The sequence below is a fragment of the Mizuhopecten yessoensis genome, unplaced genomic scaffold, assembly GCF_002113885.1.
Source record: "Mizuhopecten yessoensis strain PY_sf001 unplaced genomic scaffold, ASM211388v2 scaffold716147, whole genome shotgun sequence".
Classification (NCBI taxonomy): Eukaryota; Metazoa; Mollusca; class Bivalvia; order Pectinida; family Pectinidae; genus Mizuhopecten; species Mizuhopecten yessoensis.
In genome coordinates, this window is record NW_018479971.1 from 167,931 (window position 1) to 191,440 (window position 23,510).

Here is a 23,510-nt window from a genome sequence, read left to right on the forward strand (position 1 = left end):
ATCTCTTCGTGATATAATCATTTACAGTTATGTCAAACCTAGTTATTAAATCAAACTAGCGAATTATTTGTACCATAATATGATATATTTAAAGAAATGATTACTACTGAATCGATTTTAAAATGGAAATACAATAGTGTTTTTTTTTACCTTTAAGCGTTCTTAAAGGCATGTGTAGCAGACCATGCGTACTGTTTGTTACACATGGACTATGGTACCGCTATTGCTTTAAATGGGTCACCCTGAATATCGTGTGGTCTGTAGGTCTATTTATAGATAGGTGAAGCACTTCAAGGCTGTTGGGTATTAAATGGCAAGTGCCTCCTGGTCGATCAATAGCATGCTATCATATGTATAGCCACGGTGTGGTGTCAGGTACGTCGACTGTCAAGCTCTAGATACAAATGTACTTCAAAATTAACAGTGGTCAAAACTGGCACCGACTGACAGGTTAAATGCTGCTCCGTTTGAACTATCTCGTTTATGTGGTGAACAAACAGTCAATGGTGAGTTGCTGCTGAAGTATTGTGTGGCGAATTTATTCATGCATAGTAAATCATTCCATGTATATGTTTTAGTCAATCGTTTTCATGTTTTAACATTCATAGTTTAGACATGGTTATTGAGGGTTATAGTATAGGTATGTCTTATTTGTCAAATACATGAATATACGGTGTGGGTGTAGATTCAATGTTTACAATAAATACATACACACATACCTATAGTTCACCACACACTTGTAATACACCACACATACCTATAATACATCACACATACATGTACCTGTAACACACCACACACAGGTAAACATTGAATATATGTGTGTGATACATAGAAATCCATATACGAATAATAGGGTAACGTTTCTCGGTATCCATCATTGATCAGTGACGTAACCTATTCGCCACACAAACCCGGAACAAATGTATATCTAATTCGCAGACTAGACAGGAGAGCCAAAGCTTTGGACCTTTGGCGATCATCTGACCAGTCCATCTATATTTGGGACCTGGATACAAGTCTGACGTCATGTCTGGAAGGGCCACTGCTGCTTCCGACAGTGATGATGATGGTGATGTGGTAGACATCACAGAGTATAGTGACCGAGGCAAAAAGTTGAAGAATTCAAAATCGGCATGGTAATGTTTTAATATTATCGTTAATTATATATATACATTTTTTTGATAATAGTGTTTAATTATTGAACAATCGACGTCTCCTCAGCTTCTAAATTTGTAAATCCATCCAATCTCGACTGATCGATTTTAAAATCATTGGAAACGTCAAAACATTACCTGAACCTGCTGTTACTTCCTTGTACATATAGTTAAAATTGTGAATTACTCTACACCTTTTTACACATAGGACTCTGTATTGAGGTTAACCTAAATACTTCCTGGTGTAGTTGATATAGCCCTCTTTATAACCACAAGCCCATTTGATACAATATATGTAAATATGTATTAACTCATAGCAAACCATGAACCGTTTAAAAGCTGCCAATATTTTTGCTGCCAATTGATATACTAAGTATATGTGTACGGTCCTGACGGTGTACCAGGGACTCGTTAAGACTTTTCAGACGGGGATTTTAAGCGTGAAATATTAATTTATGGTTGTTTTCATATGTCAATTTCAAACAATTACAACTGGTTACCTTCCGTACATGTAAACAGTTTTTTTCGGGTAATTGTAAATTCAGAATGTCCCTAATGTAATATAATTTGTCCTTTTTTCAGCGAAACTAAACCAAAGGACCTGTTACAGGAACAAAAGAATTTTGCCCACAAAGCAATTTAACCATTACTGGGTTATATTTGTAGCTCCCTAAGACACGACCCATGAGATATTTTTAAAAAATGAAAAAGGTCCCCAGGGCCTGTGCTATTAACTATTTAGTGATGCCTTCCAAAGGTGTACGACAGGGTTCACTTTTTTGTCCAAAAAACTATCAAAACAATGTTTTACGCTATCAAATAATATTATATTATTTAAAGTAGGATCTGCTGCAAATTATGAACTCAAATATGTTACAAAAAATTGCATAATAAAAAAAATATAAAATCTTAAACTCTAAAAATGTTGGTATTTTCATACATTTTTTTGCTACATCAATTGCTTTACGGTAGTAAAACACCAATTTCCGGTTCTTGTACACCAAAAATCTTTTAGTATTATTTGGTGCATTATGTTGAGATACGATAGTGAAAATTTCAGAAAATTTGAGAACCGGTAAATTTGTCATATAAATGTCAAATTGTAGCAACGTCTATATCCAAATAAAATCCAACAACCTTATGATCTATAGTCATGTTTGATAATTTAACAATATGTCGCACCAATTTATTATCGCAACTGATCAAATTTTCATCAATAAGATCTGCTGCTCATGATGAGCTCAATTATAAAGCTAGATGTTGCAAAATAGAAAAGTTATGCAGTCTCACACACATAAACGTTTAGTATGTTATGTACATTTTTAGTTGTTTCGCATCTTTATGAAAGTGATATACATATTTCCGGTTTTTGTACACCAACATACTTTGGATATTATTTGGCACATTATGTTGACTGACGATAGTAGAAATTTCGAAAAAATCGGTATGCGGTAAATGTGTCATTTTAAGGATAATATGTGTATGACCAATGTCAAAATAAACTTCAATAACTTCAGGTTAATGCAAGTATTTCATAATTAACCCAAAATCATTCCAATATACTATCATGGTGGATGATATGGTTCATAGTAGAGTATGACTGTTTAACTAAACTAGGTAGTTAAAGGGGAGGAATACAGCAAAAGTTAGGCAATTTGTCAGAACATTTGGTGAACCAGTATAATATGTTGAAGATATGTTAACCCATCACATTGTTTCTTTTTAGGAGAGTTATAGTTTCCAATTCATGGATTGTTGTATTTACTGTTGTTGTTTTTTAATTTGACAACACGTAGTCAAAATTGAACATTCAATTTTTTTTCTGAATTTCTCCTTTCTCAGTTCAATCTTAGGTCTTATTATTTTTTCATATTATTCCCGACAAGTAATTGACCAGAAGTGCATCAAGTGTCCACCGATAAAAACTGATATTGACTTGGAGCGCGTGATTTTTGTTGAAGGACTGGGTGTTTCTAAAAATAGAATTATGATGTGTCTCCAAACAATGCACCGTCCCACTTCCGAAGCTTTTTTTTTCTCCCAGATTACTAACACTACTGTTTTGTAAAATAATAAAACAATTGAAACCTTTAACTTCGGTCAATACCTGGATTTATCAACCCGAGAAAAGATATATTGACCTCGGAATGCGTCCTCGGTTAATATATCTTTTCCCGGGTTGATAAATTCAGGTATTGACCTCAGCCAAAGGCTATAATTGAATAATATTTCTTTTTTGAATGCATTCATAATATGCAGTCTCTGAATTTGCGAGCTGAAGGCTGGACCGGTTTAGCATCTGTTAAATGTGCATAGTATCCTAGATAATACAGTATTGATGCGACATGAGTACACATACCCGATGTTCTCTTTCCTGCAGGACACACACAATAGTATGCCTTGACAGGATCCTCTGATGCGTGTAGGTCAAACTCTATCCAGACATTGTGATTTGCCTGCGACCTGTGGCGAGAGTGTATTTGGCCTCGGAGAAGGTCATCAGCATGTTGGTACACCCATATCTCATAATCACCCCCATCCGTCTGATGTTCTGTGATATAGTCAGGTGCCAGCTTCAGCTGATATGTACCACAAGCCAAAATCGCATTGACCTGGAGATATTGATGATTTAATTTGACATTGGTCATACAACATATTATCCTTAAGATGACACATTTACCCATACAATATATTATCCTTAAGATGACACATTTACCGCATACCGATTTTTTTCGAAATTTCTACTATCGTCGGTCAACATAATGTGCCAAATGATATCTTAAGTATGGTGGTGTACACAAACCGGAAATATGTCTATCACTTCCGTAAAGATGCGAAACAACTAAAAATGTACATAACATACTAAACGTTTATGTATGTGAGACTGCATAACTTTTTTATTTTGTAACATCTAGCTTTATAATTGGGCTCATCATGAGCAGCAGATCTTATTGATGAAAATTTGATCAGTTGTGATAATAAATTGGTGCGACATATTGTTAAATTATCAAACATGACTATAGATCATAAGGTTGTTAGATTTTATTTGGAAATAGACGTTGCTACAATTTGACATTTATATGACAAATTTACCGGTTCTCAAATTTTCTGAAATTTTCACTATCGTATCTCAACATAATGCACCAAATAATATTAAAAGATTTTTGGTGTACAAGAACCGGAAATTGGTGTTTTACTTCCGTAATACAATTCATGTAGCAAAAACGTGTATGAAAATACCAAACTTTTTAGAGTTTAAGATTTTATAAAAAAAATATTATGCAATTTTTTGTAACATATTTGAGTTCATAATTTGCAGCAGATCCTACTTTAAATAATATAATATTATTTGATAGCGTAAAACATTGTTTTGATAGTTTTTTGGACAAAAAAGTGAACCCTGTCGTACACCTTTGGAAGGCATCACTAAATAGTTCATAGCACAGGCCCTGGGGACCTTTTTCATTTTTTAAAAATATCTCATGGGTCGTGTCTTAGGGAGCTACAAATATAACCCAGTAATGGTTCAATTGCTTTGTGGGCAAAATTCTTTTGTTCCTGTAACAGGTCCTTTCTCTTTTTTGTTTTTTCTTGTAGATATATATTTCCTTCTTTGTTTTTGTTTTTTTAATGTACAATGTTTTTGTTTTGCTTTTTGTTTTTTATTTATTCCTTTATTTTGCCGTATTTAATATCACATACAATTTGACTTAATTTGGCATTCAAAACAAACTCACTTTATTAAACAATAAAACATTACACATAATCTTACATAATTTTACCACACCATCAGCCACACTACAATGCAGCATTCACAACTATCTTACGTAAAATTTGAATTAACCCAATCTTACATAATGTATCACTGCACTCAATCCTACATAGTTCAACATAACGTTTAACCTTACATACAGTGCAGATATAACTTAACACGAGGCGCAATCCTTCATAATGTCGAAATTGTCTTTCTTTCTTTCTTTCTTTCGTTATTACGAACTTAAATACAGGTGTACAAGGAAGTTTTTGGTGTGTATGTTTATAGTAAACGTGTCTATATTTGTACTAATATGGCCACAACACGTACATTGTTCATTGTATACCTATCGGTAGTTGTAATGTTCCGGATACTGTCACAAGGGGGCTCTTATGACTACTTATCTACTTATGTTCTCTTCATACTACAAGATAATTCACCACTGACCATATATTAAAACCTTTATTTTTATTTTATTATTATTATTATAATAGTTATTCGATATTGCCTAATATCCTATGTTAAATATAAGACTACTTGTATTGGTAAAGCGGACCACTCATGGTCTAAGTGTCCACTTAACCTTTAGACGGTTCATTTAATATTACTTTGATCCGAGATTTGGTTGTGGTGAGCGCCCTCACAAAGTTATATCACATAGACGTTTTGCAGATTATGAGCATGCATTATTTTTTTATATTTCATTTGTTATAATATGTTATGTAATTGTTCGGCTTGTTTGTATTAGGCACATTATATTTACGACAGGTAGTCCATTTCTTAAACTAAAATTACTTATGTAGTTAATTGATATCGGGATTAATAGGGTTTACTCTGAACGGAAGCTGTAGTTTGGAATAAAAATTGGAAAAATCCCCATATCTAAATAAACATAAGGAAGTCGTTTTTCGGTATCGTTGCCGCTGAAATATATCAATTATGCGTTTTTATGCATTTAACTCACAGTTGCTAATGTCGCTGTTTAATGTGCATAGACTGAATATAATGTTCATGTTTCATTATTGTGACAAAGATACATTGTGTCCCTAGAAAAGAAAAAGAAAAGAAAAAGAAAATTCAATCATATACATTAATAAGGACACGTAATATAAGGTATATTCGATTTGGTAATTATAATTAATAAGTTTGGACTAATATGCTATTAATATTTTTAATTAACTACGGTTTAACCTAAGTCTTTATATGATAACAGGACAACAGAGGCTCCAACAACCATGCGACAGGAGATAGAGGTAGCAGAGTCGGAAGCTATGTTCTACCGAGGAATTCTCGACGTCATCATAGCGCACCTCGATCCCAACATGGAAGATGGTGAAGTCGAAAGGCTCGTGCTGCCACCTCAAGTGCCAAGTGACGTCAGAAAGAAGCTCCGCAAGTACAGGGTTGAGGCAAAGAATATCATCGAATTTATTGACGATAAAATGGGGTGAGTTGAACAGAATTGTGAACACATTCAACCAAATAATATGGTCTCAGATAACATACATAACGTTGATTCTTACATTTGTTCATATTAATTTAAGTTGTGTGATCGCACAATGCACAAAATATACCGTCCGCTCATAGTGCGCACAACTGTACGAGTTACGAATCGATTGTCCTGTTGTGCGATAAAATGCGGCCATATGTGCGATATGGTTCGATCAATTGATTGATGTTATGAGGTTCATCGTATGGGTATGAAATATCCGATTGGTATACTTTGCACTTTTCTAATTCTTCAGTGTATGTTACATATCATTGCAATGCCTGTTAAACTGTCAATGACAAAGTTTTACTAATACACGTACGCAGTGAATAAGCCGCCGATGAATCGGCGGCTTAAGTTCATCGATGATTGGATTGTTATTAAAACAGAACAGAACCTTACCTTTTTTGTAAATTGTGACTGTCATGCTTTGTATGGTAATTCTACATCTCCTTTATGGAATACTAGCGATACAAAATATACCTTTTACACACCGTGCGAGCCATGCGCACATGGTGCGCACACCGCAAATCGTGTAACGTTGTGCGATCCCCCAAATGAATGTGCATTTTTATTTGTATTTATTTTTGGAACAGGAACGACAGCGACGATGATAAAGAAAATGAAGACGAGAAAGCTGAAGCTGTCTACCTTACGACACTTATAGAAAAACTTTGCTCGGCCGTAAAAGGGAACACAATATCGTCAAAGTTTAAATTACCTCGTGTGCCTGTCGTAGACGCGGAGAGAAAAGATAGACTGAAAGGGTACAGAAAGGACGGAGGCGAAATCGTGGAACGTCTTAAACGGTTAGATATCACATCTATAAAAAAAACACAAATTGTTGTGAAACGCAGTTTGATTAACAAAGCTTGACAAAGGGAACAGTCGGTCTTGATACGTTGCGATACTTTTGATACGTTCATTGTTTGTATAGAAGAGTAAATCCTTGATTTATACACAATTTCCAAACGAATGAATCCTATAGAAGAATTTTGATTCGATTTCCAATTGATCTTGGTGTTATTTAACACGAATTAACAATTATCAGTATTTTTCTTTCATAACACTGTTTCAGTGATCATTCAGGTATCACTCTGGTAATGTATCAGTGATTGGTAGTTATCAATTTACAGGATTAAATAGATTTATTGTCAGTTATTCTATCTAAAAAATATGCTGTTATAATATCAAAAAACCTTTTTTCAATAAAAACATTTTTGTCAATTATTATAAAGGTTGAAAATTCAAAAGATTGATAGAATCACCCAGACAGATTTCCTAAAGGAAGACTGCAAAATTCAGCAGACACGGGTCACAGAGTACATCGATACTGGTTCTTCCACACAGACAATTCCCGAATCTAAGAAGAGGAAACTTGTACAAAGATCAAGACAAACTCAGACAGACTTTGACGACCAGGATTTAGGTAAAGCACCAGTGACGAATCCAGTAAAACAGCCAAATGTAGCGGTTGCACATCCACCTTCATACAGCACTGTTATGGCCGACCACAATGTTACAGGAAGCGGCGTGGCGAATGCCAATCGTGGACAAGGTCCAAATACACACTTTTTAAAAACAGTGAAAGGTGCCCAAGGTGTTGAATTCATACATCAGCAAGCACAATGTGAACAACAATATCACCAAAACCAACATCACAACTTCCACCACTTTGGACAACAACAACAACAACAACAACAAGACAAACACGTGGTGTCTGACAATACGTTTGCCAACGTCGGAAGTCGAAATACTGCTGATCATCAGGACAAGTCGACTGAATGGCAAAATGGTGAAAGTAACCGATGGAGTCCCGATAAGAAAGCGGAAAAGTCGGATGGAAGTGTATTTCCAAATACAGGCGATGATCGGTCAAATGGGCTCGGAAGCGGCTCCGACTTTTATAATGACTTGATGAAGTATGGAGGAGGAGTTCCTCAAAGACCTTCAAATAAGTCGAACGATGACTATATCAATACATTGGAAGCTGAAATTCTCAGGTTGTCTTGTCGTATATCGTTGCTTGAAACGCAGCTTCATGACTCTCAAAGGACTCTGGTAGTATCTGCTTACTCAAACGATGCGGTTCTTGAAAGGTATTACACTCATGAAATTTGTTTTAACCTGCCCAGAAAAATTATATGCATTCCTCTGGTAACGAGATAAATAAGTAACGTCTAAGTTCGTACCTTTTTTGTAATCTTTATTTTGAGAATTCGGAATAATTAACGTTGAAAATAAACAATTATTTGCTAAAGAAACTAGTAATGTTCATTTTGCAGAGTTAGCAAGCAAATTAAGTCAAGTGGTCAGGAAATGTCCAACATTAATGACGAGACACTAATTCCGCCGATTTCACGAGACGTAGAGCCGTCAACTCGGGAAATGTCGGATCTGGCGGACAAGAACAGGCCGATCAAACTGGCAGAAAGATTCGCACGCGTGTATGACCGAGAGTGGATAGACATTTTTCAGTTTGAGACAACTGACATGAAAAAATCCGAACAGAAGGCAATAGCCGATATTTTGGAGATTCTGCAGGTAACTATGTAAGATAACAGTTTTGTTTTACATCTGGCTTCACCCTTTTACCGGTTGTCGTAAATATATCGATATTATGTTAACAACAACTTGCATGTCTGCTGTATTACAACAAGATGACGCATCAAATGGTATTCGACCGTTCATAACTAATATTGATATCTCTCATAGTTTGAATTCCTCAAGAAAATGTCATCTTTCAACTGCTTAATGTTGTGGGGATTTTCGTTGGGTTTAATTTTTTTCTTATTTTCTAGTAGTTTATTATTTGCAAGATCATCAATGATCTAGTTTCAAATAATACTACGTTTAAACAAAAAAATGTTCGTATTTCTTTATATTTCGTTATGTCAATTGTTTCAATCGCTTCCCTTACATCAACAGGGCATTTACAACATATGTATAAGGGTAACAGCAGAACAGATCGACGACTGGCATACACAGATACAAGCCAGCCAGACATCAGACCTACCAGAGGTATTGTAATGATATAAAACTGTTCTTTTATAATTTGTTCGTGCATTTTTTCACCTTTATTGTCATCAGCTCTAGCGTAACTATTAAGTTTCAAGATTTTCTTTTATGTTATGTGTATCTGTTTCATTTGAGCCATTTACTGGTATAAGTGCAAGGTTTATGTATACCGAGACTGCACGAGGAACAATAGATAAAGCATTTTGATCCATTTTTTGTTCAACCTGTAGCAGGTATTTACATGAGACGATGTACCAATTTCGATGTATCTTGTAGTTCCTTAGACGCATACGAAAGCTAAAAGACAACGACCTACTTACATCATTAAAACAAACGCAAATCGAGATGTCTGAACAGACGATCCCAAGTATTAGACAGGTATGAGTAACCTCCGATGACTTGAAAATACTTCAGTTGAACCTTTTATTTAAGTTTCAAAGCTGAAACATGTTTCTTTTAGGATATTGATAACGATTGCACGATTTTTGCACGTTTGTATCGTATAGATTCAATAAAACTCCTTTATGAATAAGAATAGATATATAATAAGAATATTAAATTATTTAAAAAAGTAATTGATGATGAAATAAACATGTTTTGATTTGTTGATAAGTAAATCATGTTCGTTCATCGAGAAATCCATAAAACTCCATTACCCCACCCCCCACCCCCACCCCGTGTATTAACATTGATGTTAAGTTATACAAACAGGATGGAAATTTAGTAAGGTTGGACCGTGTCCAAAAGCCGTTATAGTATTGACTCAAAAGAAAATCAAAGAAGAAGTTACGATTTTGACATTGTACAAAATGTTGTTATCATCGGGATCTACCTAAGGTCTTACTATCATCAAAATAAATCCAAATGTTGTTATCATCAGGATTTACCTAAGGTCTTAGTATCATCAAAATAAATCCAAATGTTGTTATCATCAGGATCTACCTGTCTTACTATCATCAAAATAAATCTAAATGATGTTATCATCAGGATCTACCTAAGGTCTTACTATCATCAAAATAAATCCAAATGTTGTTATCATCAGGATCTACCTGTCTTACTATCATCAAAATAAATCTAAATGATGTTATCATCAGGATCTACCTAAGGTCTTACTATCATCAAAATAAATCCAAATGTTGTTATCATCAGGATCTACCTAAGGTCTTACTATCACAAAAAAAAATCCAAATGTTGTTATCATCAGGATCTACCTAAGGTCTTACTATCACAAAAAAAAATCCAAATGTTGTTATCATCAGGATCTACCTAAGGTCTTACTACCATCAAAATAAATACAAAAGTTGCATTGTAACTATTACTTATTCTTGTTGTTTATCTATCTATCATCAATAATTGTGATAATGCTCGTGTGTAACATTTGCCGAAAACGCGCATTGAAGAAAAGGAATAAACGTGCAATACATGGGTCGTATTAATTATTGATAGCGTTTCGTTTGTTTCCGAGACCCCAATTGTGTTAAACTTGTGAAATTGTTTTAATTATACGTTATATAAATAAAATTTAGTTTTGATTACAAATGCTACTGCATCTTTTTGACATGTATCGGAGCAGTGGTAATATGCAAAACAAATTATATAACGAATGTAGTTAGTGGTCAATGAAATCAGAATTTGAAAACGTTAAGATGTTTTGCTTCGAAAATCATAAATGATACATTTCAATGTTTTACTTTGCAAAATAGGATTTTAATGTGTTCACGTAGTGTATATCAGTGCCCTTTTGTTTTCCCGAGTATGCTGTTATTGATGCGTTCTCTCCTGGTGTTCCTTTGTCACAGGAAGTGGTCTCCAATGAAGCGTTCACGTCGTTTTACGGCCCCGAGTTAGCCAGTTGTGAGCGGTTTGTGTTCGCGTGTGTTGATGTATGTTGGCTGATGGCAGTGAGGCATCCACCTATGCTACTCGACTTTACGTGTAAGAAAGGGTCAAAGTTCGACAAGGATGTATTCTCAGCATACACCAAGATGGGCAAGAAGGTGGACTTCCTCGTGTGGCCACCTGTCTACCTCTACGAAACAGGACAACTGCTTTACAAAGGAATCGTCCAGCTCTTATAAGCAGGCACTTTTCAAGAAATATTTTCTCTGACATTTTTATAAACAGTGCTTATGTAGTCATACATATTTTGTACTCCGATAGGTCAAGACATTTTTGTGTCGAGTGAAGAAAAGACTTAAATTGAAAATACTTTTATTCAAGTCATTAATAATTCATTAAAATTGTATTCTGTTATATTTTAACGTTTTAGCATCCTCGGGTTCGGTGTAATAATAAATGATGTACCCTATATCAGATGCTCTATCTTGAAATATATTTTAACGTAAGAATTTTATGAATTCTTTCATGTACTTTGTTCATTTCAAAGGACTTAACGTGTGCTTTAATGTCGCATAGCTTGGAAATATGGCAACCACATATCTTCAGTTGAATTACACATCGATGGAATATACATAAGATATTAGAATAAAAAAGTGATCTTGGAAATAGAAAGACAGAAGTTGATTAATGATAAACATTTTCGATGCATGTTTTCGCGGATGAATTTTAGCGATTAAAATTGTGTAGAATCATACGTCGACCATTAATATAACCTCCCACAAAAATATCCTTATGTTAAAGATTTTCCTGTGAATGTTTCTTGTTGTTTAATCAATAGATACAAATAAACTATAAGAAAGAATCACTTTGGTATGTATCATTACAGAGCCTTCAATTATAGCATAAATCATATTCCATGAAATATATTATTTCATCCATTGATATAATACAAATGTACACATATACAAATGTTTCGTGATAATGATAATGTATTCGTACATTAACATTATATTTGAATTATATAAAGCTACCAGATTTACATTACAAACAACACCACTATACTATTAGATTGGCCGGTGACTGTGATATACAAAATCATGGTCTGAAATATTAACTAGTTTGAATATATGACATAATTATTAGTTGTTAATAATAAAAATCTTTGTAAGCTTTTTAATGTTCAGTTCCATCAAGCCTTACACACATTTCTTCAATATTTGAATGTATTTTATTGGTTTTTGTTGTTGTTGTAAATGACAGAATGACGAAGAATTTTGTTCGATAAAAACCATTCCACTTTTTTATTTAACCCATGTACGTGCATGACCCTTCGGTTAAAGAAGCGTCCCTTTTGGAGCAGACAGTGTCATATTTTAAACTATATTTATATTTAATAAAGAAAATGAGCTGTCAATATTGAAAATGAAATGAATACAGTTAGCATCATAACTTGATACCATATATTTCTTCTAAGCCAAGGGAATACCTAGTATAAGCGTAATGGTAAAATGAGTTTGAAGACTGCTATACAGATATAATATGGATACATTTCAGCCATCTTCTATTTCGTATAAGAATATGTTGATTTGGATTAAACAGAACGAACATAATAAAAAGTTCCTTTACACATTTTTTTTATTTAAACATATTTTATTGCAAATAACAGATGTTGCAAACGAGTTGGACACAGGTTTTGCCAACTTATTGAAGTCCCCTTCGACAAAAATTATTTGATTACAATACATATCACGCAATGTTAGAGTTACTTAAATATACATATGACAAGAAAGGTTTGTAGGTAAGAGAGGGGACAAAGAAGAGATCGAGATAACTTTCGAATTGGACACAGCTAACTTAAGTTTTATTGCATAATATAATTAGATTGTGAGCCATGTCAGAGTTCATTTTCCACGAAGACGGAGCTTGTGATAAACTAATCGCTTTTCACACACCTTCAGCTTGTCTATTGTCCATTACATCCCGTACCTTGGTTAACTTTCTCCTTGACATTCCTTCCTTGCTGTTGAAATCCTTTTCCACTTGTCCGACTTCGTGGAAAATGCCCACCCACATAGCATAATCAGTATGGATAAATATATTGTTTTATATAGATTGTGAAAGTTAGGTGTGTACGGTAATCGGATAACAGTTGTATATGGGGAGGAGAAATAAATACATGTGTATAATGAAAGGTGCATGTTTTGTTGTGAACACAATCAAATCATCAAAGTAATAGGCAGTAAATAAATAAAATTAAATAGATTATGTACAGATTGTGTTCATCTTTGAACTTTGCCTTTGTTGTTGAATAAGATATCAACCACGTTTCTGCAGAAACTGGCCTTATCTGACAAAGTTACTTGGCAAAAACCATTGACCAATCAGAGCACAGTATGCTAATTAATTATGCATGGATTTCACTCAACTTTGAACTTATCGTCTAAGTTTGTATATTGATCAATATATATTCAAGCAAGTTATCCTGTAAAGTGTGGACATCGACCAGCGTATGCATGCTTTTTAATACGTGTGAATTTTGTTCAAGTTTCAATTTTGCATCAGTCTGTGTATATTGTTACAGAACAATATTTAAGGATGTTAACTTGCTGAAACTTAATTGTGGACAGACAAGTGGATGACTGCTACCCATACCTTTACAAGTTTCTCAATAATTTTGAAAAGCTATTAAATACAGTGTTTTACATATTCACTGCAGTGAAAAGGTCTCTTCTTATGAAAAATGGAACCATTTTGAATCTGTGTTCCTAGGAACAAATAAGATAAAAAGCACTATAATTCAATATGATACATTGTTGTATGTTTCAATATTGAATAAGATAAACGAAATATAAATATAAATACTCACACACACACACACAAGATTAGGGAAGTTACATTATTTTCCCTCTATTTCCATTGCATAAATTCTTCACAAAAAAAACACAACTTTATAGCATATGTTCAGCTTTATCATCTTCATAGGCTAGCATTTGAAATAAGATGCACATATTAATTTCAAATATATTTTAAAAGAGTACTGCAAATGTACCAGCTAGAGCACATACTATGTTATCACAGTTGTCATTAGTGTTGGTTTCAGAACTGATAGCATTGTGCAACACATGTTGACAACAAATACTAATTGAAAGTTGAGGTTGCATGTGTATATGCAAACAGGTAGTGCATGATTTAATATTCAGAATGATGGAGCAAGTTTTATAACATTTTGTTTGAATACTTAGTAAGGAAAGCACTGAAATTTCTCTGTCACATGTACATGTACAGGTTGTGAAGCTGTAGCCTTCACCTTGAGTGTATGAACTTGACCTTAAAACTGTCTTGAACAATTGATGTTTGAAATTTAGAAATGAAGTTTGAAGAAATATGGTTGAAAACTTAAGAAATAATTGCTTGCATTGACATAGCCAAGACACAATCTTGTGTGGGATTCCTCTCATATATCACACAAGATTTAATATCAAATATCGGACACGGTAAAATCGAGTGAAATTAACAAACATCAAGTTACATATTACAACTTTTATTTTATTTCATTTATATTGATCATAAGCATTGCTAAAAGTACAATGTATACCAGGGATCTTACATTTCTTTTACTGCTTAACATTTGCGTTGACTTTTAATTCACTGGACAAAAACTAGTAGGAAGGCATGACCAGTATTTCTATCTTTAAAATACATATTTTTAATGTTTTTCCAATTTGCTCCCACCACCTATAGTGTTATATTGATCAAAACGAACGTAGTTTCCAACATAAGTGCCTTTAGTCAGTAGGGGCTGTTCAATCACATTCATCAGGCTTTCAGCATCAAATAGGGGCTGTTCTTTTTTGTGTGTAATGAAAAAAAAAAAGCGTCCCGTTAATTCAATCTGTCACAAGTAAAGATCACTGACTTCTCCATTAAGGAAAAATTTGCAATGAAAGCATTTAAAATATTCGCTGATTGAAGGATCTGTGGACTCGGCTGTCATGTGTTTGAGTAAAAATGATTTAGTCAGAGGTTCCTCCACTATACAGTAACTGACAGACTTCAAAATGTCATGTCACTATTGGTACAGTTCTTGCAGCCTTTAGAAAAAGCTCATGAAGTCCCTCATGAAGTCCTCAAAGGTATGAGAGAAGGGGTTCAGTTCCTATTTCATCAGGGAGATCACTCGTGTTTTCCCCGAGTACATGTCTGAAATCATTACGAAGGCGAAATAGATTTATCTTCATCAAGTATTCATTTGTTGTTTTTTTTGTGTGTAATGAAAAAAAAAAAGCGTCCCGTTATATAGTAATACTTGAATAAATGAAATACACAAATCACACCAACAGACATACAAAATGTAGGCCTATCGGCGCATATGTTTTGTTTCTGACCGAGCTGTAATTAGCGAGCAGGCGTTTGTGACACCGCTGACCTCATCTTTTATTGATATAAAAATGCAATAGAATATCTTATGATGAAATGGAACAAAATGATAATACTGCGAAGGTAAAAAAGGCCTTCAAGTTAGAATACCAATATGGAACTAGAGTAGGCCAGGGGCTAGTACTTATATTAATACTGTCGTGAATTCGATGTGTGTTTATTACACACCGTCACAACAAGTAGTTGTTATTGCTCCCAGCTCTTGAAATCAAGTAACAAGGTGGAGGAAAATCACTCGCGTTTTGTCTGTTGTATGTCAAGATGATAAGAGACGTCGGCGCGGTTATCGGTCTAAGGGAGATAACTCTACCCAAAATTCACCACAATACCCGGCCTCCTCTGCCCCGGCCGGGCGATCCCTTTTTAGTTGAGCAAGTCTGGTTTGAATCACACGGGGGCGATTTTAGAATTAATTTACATGATCCGTATCCATTAATAGGTTTGTAATATGAACCTTTTCTGTTGTTCTCCTACATAATTTTAAGTTATACTCTGCCATATATGTCGTTAAATTATCACGTTTACGAAGCAAGTGCAATCGAAATCTGAATTGACTGCCATGTTGGAAACTTCGTCCATCTTCCGATATACGTCAGACGTCTAAATATGGGTGTCATGCCTAAATATGGAAATTGTAGTAAACATGACGGCATACTAGAAACGGGTAATTGAGATAACATCACACGTGATCTAAAATGGCGGTCGTTTCTGTTTTTAGAGTTTTAAGGGTGGTAGCTATAGGTAAATCTTGTACGCCGCTCCCGCTCCCGTCCCAAAACCCCGTACCAGGCATACAGAGATATCTTAATATCTCATTAACGCGATCGTTTATATTTTTTATAAAATTATACAATAATATTAAACATTATTTTCTAAACGTGACAGTTACAAAAATATCTATTTATCATCTAACTATTTAGAAATTGACGATAATGTGTATTTCAAGGGGGTAAAACTTGTACTCCGCAGTCAACCGTGAAAATCACGGTTTTTCATATATAATTAGATTTTGAGTGAAAATTAAGATGTTATTTTCAGATATATAGAACAAAAAACCTTACTGTTTATAATTATGTAAGTTCGTTGCAATAAACGATAAATTTCACATGAAATTCTGACTTTGTTGTGATCGCGGGGAGTTTTGTTTACTCCCGTACCCGTGCTAAGGGGACATCACTCCGTCAAGACTCGTGCTAAATATGCATAATAATTATGTAAAAAAAACACTTTTAATACAACTTTTTCATTATTTCTTTTTCATTTAATAATCTGCTAATTTATCTCTTATCACAACACATCAAACGCCACAAGCTTATTAGATGTAGAAGGTAACTGATACACCATTATAATTCGTTAATCCATTGTTGATACAGCTGCAAGCCTATGAGTGTTAATTATGTCAAAGCATGATTAATTATAATGAGGCCATATAACAATGTTATTTTATCATGCCTGGAGTATCAGATACTGAACTGCCACTCATGCAGCAATAACTATTCAATGAATTATTATTTTTACACGTCGAGGAAATATAAGAATAGTGATGAGTTATCACAATATGACGCTATTTTTAATTACTATATCAATTCGATGGTGAGATTGACCAATGAAATTCTTCGAATTTCCATGAGACGTGTTTACATCAGTTCATAAGTTTACAAAAGCTTGAAGAAGACCTCAAACTAATGTTGTACTTAGCACCAGAGACGTATAATACAATGTATTATACGTCTCTGTTAGCACATACCATGTCAAACTTAGCTATATGTATATATCTCTTAGCAGTTAACTGCCCATGTTATGTGACCATTTTATTACCTTGATAGGTGACATTTCTCCTACAAGTAGCTAGGCTAACTAATCGACTGCGCACGGAGTAGAATACAGGAAACGAAGAGAGATAATTCTAATTATATTGTAGGGTTACTGCAGTGCTACAGTCACCTTTGCATATTTTCCTGCTTGATATACAGTTCACCTATATTTTGTTTTCCTTTATAATCTTAATATTAAACATTGTAATAACCGATATATTTTAAAGAAAGATATAAGAAATCACGAAAACAAGGTACAACAAGAACAGGAACGTCCGAACGATACCGAGATGTATACTTTACCGAATGAAAATCTAGTGTCTCGAAGGTTCGTGGTCGGCCTAGCCTACGTATACATATCTGATTATCCAAAACAAGATTTCAAGATTTTTCAAGATTTTTATTCAAACCCAGCCACACTACGTGTCGAGCAAGAGGTCACATATATATCATACATGTATACAATCATTCATGGTGAAAATAACATTTTATTTACACATTTATATAGATCTAGCAGTTTAAAATGCAAACTTACAATTACACATGTAAAGTACATAGAGTTAACCAGAGCCTATATATACGTCTCTGATACAACGTATTATTATTGCAACAATGATAATACATAAAATAATTTTCACATAGTGCAATGTCATTTTGAAATACCAGAAAAAGTCCTGTGAGGGATAAAGTTTTAAGTTTTACGTCGGTCGTCAGTTTACTTGAAAATTAACTAGAAAGATATTTGGTACGTAAACAACATTTGATACAGGATATGAACAAATGACCTGAATAAATAAAACAGTTAAGAAATTGAAATATAAAAGGCCGTCGCTATTACCACCCGAATGTCAATAGCCACTGCCGCGCGGCGTGGATATTGACACTCGGGGCATCTTCTCTGGAAAGCGGATACCGGGTGCATGGTTCCGGATTTCTATACATTTTTCTCGTTGCTTTGCAATAAATGTATCCAAGCATATATGTAACCTTTTTGTAATTACTTGTTCATCGCATTTATTTCTATTTAAAATAAAAAAATTTTTTTAAATCAACCTGAATTGTGACATATGTCAACTAGTTTCAGACTTAATATTTGGCTGTTCAGCAAGAAAAGTGTTAAATTGGAGGATACATTTGAAGACTTTGTTCCTTTGGGAATTGGATTTTTTCATGTTAGGCTTAGGGGTAAATGCTGAAAACTGCAGAATTACACTACTGCACTGGTTTTCAATAATAGAAAGATCACCAAGATAACTTTTGAAGAGAAATCTAAATTGATTTTCAGGTCACCTGAGTCACTCATGGAATTTTATTTTATTGGGGATATTTTGTTGATTTTCAATAGGAAATACTATTCCCCATTTTGGGGTTAGTTTTACTTTATTTCAATATTATTTTATGTTATAACTAATGTTTACTATCTCTTTTGAAATTTTAGTCACTCCTCAACTTAATTTTGTAAAAGTCAATCCACAGGCAGAAGACGGTTTTTTTTTTGGTAACATGTAATTTAACTCAGGTGAATGGCCCTTTGTGAATTAGATATATTAAAAACCATCTGAAAAATTGTAAGTACCCATAAAAATACACTATTTTGAAGAAAAAAAACATGCCTATGAGTTATTTATCTCAATGAAGCAATTTGTGAGCTTTCCATTTCCCGTTGCTGACAAGTGCATCCCGACCGGTCAACAACAAGGTGATAGTAATTCATATATTTAAAGGTGATGTAATGAGTTCAATTGTCTCAAATAGACATGGGCAAGCAGTGAACATTGTATACTGATAGCAACTTGTATGTATTACAAAACCAAACGAATGCACTTTGAAACCTCGGGAAAGTCGACAGCAATCAATAACGCTCAGTTTTCTATTTGTTGGTTACTTTGCATTATGGTTCAAATTTTATCGAAACAAATAGTGAAATGTCTCACTTATACAGATAATTGTTTTTCACATTAGCTTTAAATCATATCATGACAACTACGCAATACACTAAATGTCCCGTACACTGGCAGTCCTCGCACTCGGCCTTTCCGTACAACAACCACGTAGCTAAACACGTTTAATAAAGTGCATATACCTGTACACTTTGTTAAAATTGGTAACTTATCCATTCGCGTTATATAAATAACTAATTAGTATTGTGCAAAGCTTATTTTCTCGTTGTTATCCCTATCCGGATTCACACAACCGTCAACCACTATTACTCACGCCGCATAAAAACTTTCCGGAATCCGCTACCCGGCACACCGTTTTTTCGTTATCTAGCCCGAGTGAATGAAAAAAACGTATGTTTCCAAATTCTTTGCCATTACATGGGTCGAATGTATGTTAGTAGTTATATACTGATATAAGACTGTTATGATTAACAACTGAACTATAATTATAAATATATAATTTACAAAAAAAGAAAGAGAAGAAACGCAGAAATACGGTTAGTTTTTAACCGCACAGCTTTTTTTTCTGTGGCTTTATATCAGGCGAATGTATATTTTGTCAATATATATTAATCTATACACATTTTCAAATTATTATACATTGCAAAGTGACATAAGGTCTTTCAAATTTTGTTTTCAATATTGAGCATCTTAAATGTTTAAAATTTGTTTGACAATCGGAGCTAACAGCTAGGTGATTCCAGCCGTGTAGTGGACAATGTGAGGCCGTCAGTTTTTAGGGGCAATCTTCTCCTTTATCCAGGCACAGAAAAACGCAGAACACTTACATGACGTAAAAACAAAATAGAAATTAATACATGTCTAATAGGATAAATATGTAGCGCCTTGGCTAATGCAAGACGAATGCAGAATTAACACAGACCGCATCGTTGACAACTTCTTCGAAGATGATATGTACTCAGATGAAGATTTGTTTAGACTGAATACATCATGCAGTTTGATAAATAGACAGTGATACATCCTTGCAAAATTTTCCACATTACCGCAAGTCATACTCTCCCTCTTCCAAATATCATCACTTTTGTTTTATCGATATTTACTTTAAGATACCATAATTTTGAATAATTTTGAATAATCATAAAACACATTAAGCTGTTTTTGTAAATCTTCTGGGGTGTCTGCTAACAAAATAGTGCCGTCAGCGTATGCCATTACATACAACTTGAGATATGTGTGTAACTCATTCTCAAGTTTTCCCGACAAAATTATTAGGCCTGTACAATAATTAGATTCTAAAAACATTTCAAGGTCATTTAGATACAATAAAAATAAAAATGGAGCAAGATTTCCACCCTGCCTAACCCCGGAATTACAGGTGAAGATATTGGAGAATGTTCCATCTTTCATAACTTTAGCCTTAATTCCATTGTACATATTAACAATAACTTTAAAACATTTTCCATCTACATTATTTGTTATTAATTTGTTCCACAACCCTATTCTCCAGACACTGTCGAACGCTTTCTCAAAATCTATGAAAGCACAATACATACGGTTTTTGAATTGTTTTGAAAGAGTATAAAGAAAATATATGATCTATAGTAGAATGTTGCCTACGAAAACCTGCTTGGTTTTCAAGTATAAGTTAGACATTGTCTACATATGTATTTATATATAGACGCTCATTAATTAAAGCTGTAAATAGTTTACCTAGGCAACTGACCAGTGTGATTGGTCTGTAGTTTTTTAGCGTCATACATATCACCTTTATTTTTAAACACGGGGATAATATTACCCATAAGCCATGCTTCTGGTACATTACCAGAATCAAGTATATAGTTAAACATTTTAACATATAATGGAAGCATTATGTCATTAGTTGATACTAAATCATCACCAACAGCCTTATTAGATTTCAATCTATTGACACATTTCAAAATTTCTCTTGGAGTAATTGGACCATTTATAAAGGTATTAGTTTCAAGGTTAGACAACTCTTTGAGTTCATCAAGGGACAGTATGTGATTGTAATCACCATCAAAATCATTATTGAAACTTTTGCTAAAAAAGTCAAAAAGATCATTATATTCGCCTTACATGTATAATTTTCCATTCTACCACGTCTGTGATGTAACGACGGTTTTCATTGGTTAAAAAGAGTGCAATTGAGCGATATACCATGCGCGTGCAAATAACCAATGCACGTGAAATAGTGCGCACGCATGCTGTTCCAACAACCTCCCCATAATTTTTTGTCAGGCGGGATCAAAATATTTGACAGGCCTTCCATTCAAAAGATTACACGGATCTATAGACCTAAAGTATGTGAGTCCGTGCAGTGAAACTGGTTTATTAATTATTGACATTTAAAATGTACAGGTCTGAAGACAAAATTATAAAATATTTCGGCTTTTCTGTAATTTTGTCGAGTAGATTTACATTCTTTGGTAAACCATATTTTTTTTAAATTGAAATTATTTTTAGTGCGGTTATGTGGTTGGGTATCTCCAAAAGCATGTTTGGCAGTACCGATGAAAATTTCACATAATTTATGTACAGTGTCATTAATAAAACCCAAATTTATAACATTCTCAGTGTCATCCATACCATCAATAGTGCTATCTATATCTAGTTTTCAATCAGCCACATGTTTTACAAAAAATATCTTTTGAATCAGTATTCCATCTCTTTGGTCTTGATAAAAACCTCTGACCTTCAGAATCAACAGTATCACCATTGTTATTTAAGTGTACATTTTGATTAATACATAGACAAATGTGAATTGGGCAATGTACATCAGACAATAAAGAAGAGAATTCTTGTATCGAAAAATCTTCTACTAATCTAATAAATTCAAAATTACCTATACAATAATCTACCACACTTGCATTTTTACAGGTTGGTTTACCTATACCTGTATCTTCTCCCATGCGTCCGTTTAAAATATGAATATTACAGTGTTTACACATATCTAACAAACGCCTTCCATAATCATTCCGTACCTTATCTGTAGAACACCTTACCTTAGGTACATGTATACATTCAAGTTTATTTACATCAGGACTGCCAATATCATCATTTTCATCATCATCTCCATCAACGATGTCTGTAAAATCGTGAGAGTCGGATGTTCTACTGTTAAAATCCCCAAGCAGACAAATACACTTAACATCATGGCTAAACGACAACAATTCATTTCCAACATCCTCAAACTAGCCGGAGGTATATAAACATTGTACCAAATAAAACGTTACCATCAATGTTAAACATTGTACCTTTCATTTTAAGCCATAATGTGTGGTTGTTGTCTATTTTTAAATGAGATATATATCTGACATATTCATTTTCAACTGTCTATGCTTACAAAATACAGTGTAGCCGTCGATATCTATAGAATCTGCACTATCAGTTTTTGCCTCAGTGATACAAATAAAATCATAATTCAAGACGTATTCTAGAAATTCTGGACATTTAAGTTTGTTGGTGAGACCATTTACATTAATGCTCAAGATTTTAAGTCGATAGTCTTTGGGACCATTAGAAGATCCGCCCACCAGGTTTCCCTATACTGTTTTAACAAATGTCTCCTCATCGGATGGGTCTATACATGAACTAGCCTTGTGAACTTCCCTCGTTTGGGTGGGGGTGTTACATCGTGGGGACCGCCTGTAGCCATTGTTGTACCCTCCGCGGTCATCACTACCTGCACACGATACACTGTTGCTAGGTACGCTGTCACTAGGAACGCTAGCACTCGGAACACCTCGTACTACATCCGTATGTGACCGTCTGTCTCTGTACCTACCCCTCTGTGGATCTACCTTGAGCACCCATTGTGCTCCCTGTAGAGTTGCCCGTCAGTCAACCACTAGCCGATCCCTCACAAGTTTAGCTCGGCACCCATCCTAGCTGTCTAAGTTCTATAAGTTTTGGGTACAGTAGCCTGCGTTCCTCTATTTCTGGGGGGAATTGTTCATTAATGTAGTAGGGTGTGCAGAGACGTACATGTATTTATATATTAACGCCTCTGATCAAGCATGTTGTCCCGACTACGTTGTAAATCAGTCAACTGTACGTTTATTTATTTTCGTGTGTTGTCAT

The 23,510-nt window shown here is 34.2% G+C and overlaps 1 protein-coding gene across 2 annotated transcripts; it reads left to right on the plus strand.

The window, feature by feature from the left end:
* Positions 1-305: 305 nt before the first annotated feature.
* Positions 306-13,524, plus strand: LOC110441846. 2 transcript variants are annotated; one of them, XM_021485116.1, is made up of 9 exons: positions 306-375; positions 943-1,139; positions 6,125-6,358; positions 6,997-7,209; positions 7,639-8,499; positions 8,686-8,944; positions 9,329-9,421; positions 9,695-9,796; positions 11,218-13,524. In XM_021485116.1, the coding sequence occupies exons 2-9, from the start codon at positions 1,030-1,032 to the stop codon at positions 11,494-11,496; spliced, it is 2,151 nt and encodes a 716-aa protein (XP_021340791.1). In that variant the 5' UTR covers positions 306-375; positions 943-1,029; the 3' UTR covers positions 11,497-13,524. The 2 variants fall into 2 exon arrangements, with proteins under 2 accessions (XP_021340791.1, XP_021340790.1); XM_021485115.1 differs by lacking the exon at positions 306-375 and adding an exon at positions 388-506.
* Positions 13,525-23,510: the final 9,986 nt, after the last annotated feature.